General features: G+C 47.4%; 1 protein-coding gene across 1 annotated transcript in view; it reads left to right on the top strand.

Annotated features, from left to right (window-relative positions):
• LOC123743838 (mucin-2-like) overlaps positions 1 to 805 on the top strand; it is a 49,649-nt gene extending 48,844 nt beyond the window's left edge. The window contains exons 3-4 of the mRNA XM_045722526.1: positions 1 to 261; positions 571 to 805. The exon at positions 1 to 261 is cut by the window's left edge and continues 623 nt beyond it. Coding sequence (XP_045578482.1) covers positions 1 to 261; positions 571 to 805 — 496 coding nt within the window. The remainder of the gene's footprint in view (positions 262 to 570) is intronic.
• Positions 806 to 5,455: the final 4,650 nt, after the last annotated feature.

Raw genomic sequence — 5,455 nt, 5'->3', positions numbered from 1 at the left:
CATCACAGAAACAGCCTGTATCCAGCCCCACATCACAGAAACAGCCTGTATTCAGCCCTACAGCACAGAAACAGCCTGTATCCAGCCCCACATCACAGAAACAGCCTGTATCCAGCCCCACATCACAGAAACACAGCCTGTATCCAGCCCCACATCACAGAAACAGCCTGTATCCAGCCCCACATCACAGAAACAGCCTGTATCCAGCCCTACATCACAGAAACAGCCTGTATTCAGCCCCACATCACAGAAACACAGCCTGTATCCAGCACCACATCACAGAAACACAGCCTGTATCCAGCCCCACATCACAGAAACAGCCTGTATCCAGCTGGCCCCAGCCCCACATCACAGAAACAGCCTGTATCCAGCCCCACATCACAGAAACAGCCTGCATCCAGCCCCACATCACAGAAACAGCCTGTATCCAGCCCCACATCACAGAAACACAGCCTGTATTCAGCCCCACATCACAGAAACACAGCCTGTATCCAGCCCCACATCACAGAAACACAGCCTGTATCCAGCCCCACATCACAGAAACAGCCTGTATCCAGCCCCACATCACAGAAACACAGCCTGTATCCAGCCCCACATCACAGAAACAGCCTGTATCCAGCCCCACATCACAGAAACAGCCTGTATCCAGCCCCACATCACAGAAACAGCCTGGATCCAGCCCCACATCACAGAAACAGCCTGTATCCAGCCCCACATCACAGAAACAGCCTGTACCCAGCCCCACATCACAGAAACAGCCTGTATCCAGCCCCACATCACAGAAACAGCCTGTATCCAGCCCTAGCCGTAAGCTGTCCAGACAGTCACTCTCTCTGATGTCCAGCAGTATGGATCAACAACAGCTGTATGTGGAGCAGGAGGATACAGCTCATTCATGGCCTCTTGTACCATTACACAGTCATCTGAATTAACCCAAAGCCTGAGGTGGAGGAGGCCTATTCTCAGCCATGGCGTGATGTTTAGGAACAAGATACTCTGAATGTATGCAGCTCTTTGCTTTTCTCTGGAGACACTGAGCCCTGCAGCGATGGAGCAATGGGGACAGAGTCATGGCGCGAACACACACACAGAGCAACTGGGGCTCACTGAGCTAGCAGGGCTAATGGGTTCATCACCTCGTCATCATCACCAGCTACCACTGCTAATGTGGCTAGAACGCTAACGGACTAGCTCAATTCTCCATGGACTCTCACTCTACTGCCTTAGCCAGTCGCTAACTGAGTCACAAGCTAGCATGGCTAATGTGGTTAAAGCAAATCCCCACATACCACCACTGTACTTGTCTTAGCGAGTCGCTAACAGGGTAGCTCAATTCTCCATAGACTCTCACTGTACTTGTCTTAGCGAGTCGCTAACAGTGTAGATCAATTCTCCATGGACTCTCACTGTACCGTCTTAGCGAGTCGCTAACAGGGTAGATCAATTCTCCATGGACTCTCACTGTACTTGTCTTAGAGTCGCTAACAGGGTAGCTCAATTCTCCATAGACTCTCACTGTACTTGTCTTAGCGAGTCGCTAACAGTGTAGATCAATTCTCCATGGACTCTCACTGTACCGTCTTAGCGAGTCGCTAACAGGGTAGCTCAATTGTCCATGGACTCTCACTGTACTTGTCTTAGCGAGTCGCTAACAGTGTAGATCAATTCTCCATGGACTCTCACTGTACCGTCTTAGCGAGTCGCTAACAGGGTAGCTCAATTCTCCATGGACTCTCACTGTACTTGTCTTAGCGAGTCGCTAACAGGGTAGCTCAATTCTCCATAGACTCTCACTGTACTTGTCTTAGCGAGTCGCTAACAGTGTAGATCAATTCTCCATGGACTCTCACTGTACCGTCTTAGCGAGTCGCTAACAGGGTAGATCAATTCTCCATGGACTCTCACTGTACTTGTCTTAGCGAGTCGCTAACAGGGTAGATCAATTCTCCATGGACTCTCACTGTACTTGTCTTAGCGAGTCGCTAACAGTGTAGATCAATTCTCCATGGACTCTCACTGTACCGTCTTAGCGAGTCGCTAACAGGGTAGATCAATTGTCCATGGACTCTCACTGTACTTGTCTTAGCGAGTCGCTAACAGTGTAGATCAATTCTCCATGGACTCTCACTGTACCGTCTTAGCGAGTGCGCTAACAGTGAAGCTCATTCTGGGATACATCTGGGATCAGATATTTACAGTGGGATACATCTGGGATCTGATATATCTAGTGGGAAACATCTGGGATCTGATATTTATAGTAGGACACATCTGGTAGAAGAAACCACAAAAACCAGGGCCGGATTAACGAATGGGCACGCAGGGCATGTACCCCGACCTCCAGGGGGCCACATAATTTGGGGTGGATTTGGGGCCACCCTGGAGGTCGGGGGTCCCCCAGATAGCATATGATAGCAAAATGTGTTGAATTTCAGGAAATAAGATTTAAAACTGCAAAAATAGCTCTCAATATCATGACAAAAAGTATAGAATTGCAGGAAATTAGATAACTGTAAAATGTTGGCTTAACCTCATGACAAAATGTGTAGAATAACATTATAAAACTGCAAATTGTTCTCTCTGCACCATGGCAAAATGTGTTGAAATGCAGTAAGTTAGTGGATTTATCCCCCCTTCCCAAAAATATCCCCCAAAAAGGAGGGGGTCGGGGGTAGAGGTCTTCACGGATTCAGCTGTACCCAGATACTCGAGACCCGATCCGGGACGCGAGGGGGTGCGGATCCAGAATGTCACGGGTCTGGGTCAGATCTGATAGTCACAGGTCTGTGTAATTTTAAAAGGACTTGTCCGGAAGTGCCCTTACAGATCCAAACGTGACTGCTGCAGTAGAGAGACGTCATCATTTATGCTGCTTCTCCACCAGAGTGGAGCTTGTTCTGTAGCTTGTTGTTGTTGTTGGCCAATCAGAAGTCATCAAAGCGGCAATAGGCTAATAGATAGGCTACAACGACCAAGAGCCAACAGGCAGGCTGCAACTTAATAATCTGAATGGAGTTGTTGTTATTTGTAACTGTAGGATGAGAAAGCTCAGGCACAGCAGCCTCAATTAGCCTAGCTAGCTAACGTTCTCCAGGTTTGATGCAGCCACAATTAGCCTAGATAGCTAACGTTCTCCAGGTTTGATGCAGCCTCAATTAGCCTCGCTAGCTAACGTTCTCCAGGTTTGATGCAGCCACAATTAGCCTAGCTAGCTAACGTTCTCCAGGTTTGATGCAGCCTCAATTAGCCTAGCTAGCTAACGTTCTCCAGGTTTGATGCAGCCTCAATTAGCCTAGCTAGCTAACGTTCTCCAGGTTTGATGCAGCCTCAATTAGCCTAGCTAGCTAACGTTCTCCAGGTTTGATGCAGCCTATAATTAGCCTAGCTAGCTAACGTTCTCCAGGTATGATGCAGACTCAATTAGCCTAGCTAGCTAACGCTCTCCAGGTTTGATGCAGTCAAGGCAGGTACTATGGAATCATATTTGATGATAAGCTAGCTATGGCAGCTATTAGTCTACTATGGTGCAAGTCAGCTTGGTTGGTTGCTGTCTCTCGTCTCTCATCTCTCCCTCCCTGCTCCCTCCTCCCTGCTCCTCATGTCACTCACTACAGCAGCACCTCTCTCCCTCTGGTGCTTTATCAGCTCTGGTTAATAAAGTAGCTTAAAAAAATGACTTTTCTGCTGCTTCCCTCACTCGGATCAGACCGGGTCTGGATCCAACCAGGTCTATACGGAACGTGTCTAGTTGTCCTTGAGTCCGTTCGGAACAGGTCCAACTTTTTTGGTCGAGTGCCCCCGACCCCAAATCCGGTAGTCCAGCCCTGGCTAAAGCCTGAGAGCCAAAGTGAGTCAGACTAAGAAAACTAGTCTTTTGAATCCTACCTTTACCTTTAATTCAAACAAAAACCAAAGTACAACCGTGTGACATGGAACAAAATGTGGATTTACTCCAGTGTCTGTTGCTGAAAACCCCAGTTCATTCTCTCTCTCTCTCTCTGAAAACCCCAGTTCATTCTCTCTCTCTCTCTCTGAAAACCCCAGTTCATTCTCTCTCTCTCTGAAAACCCCAGTTCATTCTCTCTCTCTCTCTGAAAACCCCAGTTCATTCTCTCTCTCTCTCTCTCTCTCTCTCTCTCTCTCTCTCTCTGAAAACCCCAGTTCATTCTCTCTCTCTCTCTCTCTCTCTCTCTCTCTCTCTCTCTCTCTCTCTGAAAACCCCAGTTCATTCTCTCTCTCTCTCTGAAAACTCCAGTTCATTCTCTCTCTCTCTCTGAAAACTCCAGTTCATTCTCTCTCTCTCTGAAAACTCCAGTTCATTCTCTCTCTCTCTCTGAAAACCCCAGTTCATTCAATCTCTCTCTGAAAACCCCAGTTCATTCTCTCACCTTCAATCTAACTCACTTTCTGAAAACCCCAGTTCATTCTCTCAATTTCAATCTAACTCTCTCTCTGCATCTCTCTTTCTGCATCTCTAGCTCTCTCTCTCTGCATCTCTATCTCTCTCTCTCTGCATCTCTATCTCTCTCTCTGCATCTATCTTTCTGTATCTCTCTCTCTGCATCTCTATCTCTCTCTCTTTCGGCATCTCTTTCTCTCTGCATCTCTCTCTCTTTCTGCATCTCTCTCTCTCACTCTCTCTGACTTCATTACACTCTCTCTCTCTCTCTCTCTCTCTCTCTCTCTCTCTCTCTCTCTCTCTCTCTCTCTCTCTCTCTCTCTCTCTGTCTCTTTCTCTCTCTCTCTGTCTCTCTCTCTGAAAACTCCATCCGTCAGACTGTGTCTATGTGACCTGTGTTTGTTTCCTAAAAGACAGATACACCCTGAAGGTTACAGACTGTCCCCTCACATCAATGTCTCCACCACCACCTACAAAAACACAACGTACACCCTTCCTGCTGAGACACAGCCACAGCCCATCTCTAACAACCAGCTAGAAAACACAACAAACATCCTTCCTGCTGATACACAGCCACAGCCCATCTCTAACAACCAGCTAGAAAACACAACACACATCCTTCCTGCTGATACACAGCCACAGCCCATCTCTAACAACCAGCTAGAAAACACAACAAACATCCTTCCTGCTGATACACAGCCACAGCCCATCTCTAACAACCAGCTAGAAAACACAACAAACATCCTTCCTGCTGATACACAGCCACAGCCCATCTCTAACAACCAGCTAGAAAACACAACAAACATCCTTCCTGCTGATACACAGCCCATCTCTAACAACCAGCTAGAAAACACAACAAACATCCTTCCTGCTGATACACAGCCCATCTCTAACAACCAGCTAGAAAACACAACAAACATCCTTCCTGCTGAGACACAGCCACAGCCCATCTCTAACAACCAGCTAGAAAACACAACAAACATCCTTCCTGCTGATACACAGCCACAGCCCATCTCTAACAACCAGCTAGAAAACACAACAAACATCCTTCCTGCTGAT

Source organism: Salmo salar, chromosome ssa07 (assembly GCF_905237065.1).
Source record: "Salmo salar chromosome ssa07, Ssal_v3.1, whole genome shotgun sequence".
NCBI classification, from domain to species: Eukaryota; Metazoa; Chordata; class Actinopteri; order Salmoniformes; family Salmonidae; genus Salmo; species Salmo salar.
The sequence above is the reverse complement of the archived record's forward strand: the minus strand, read 5'-3'. Positions and strand labels throughout refer to the sequence as shown.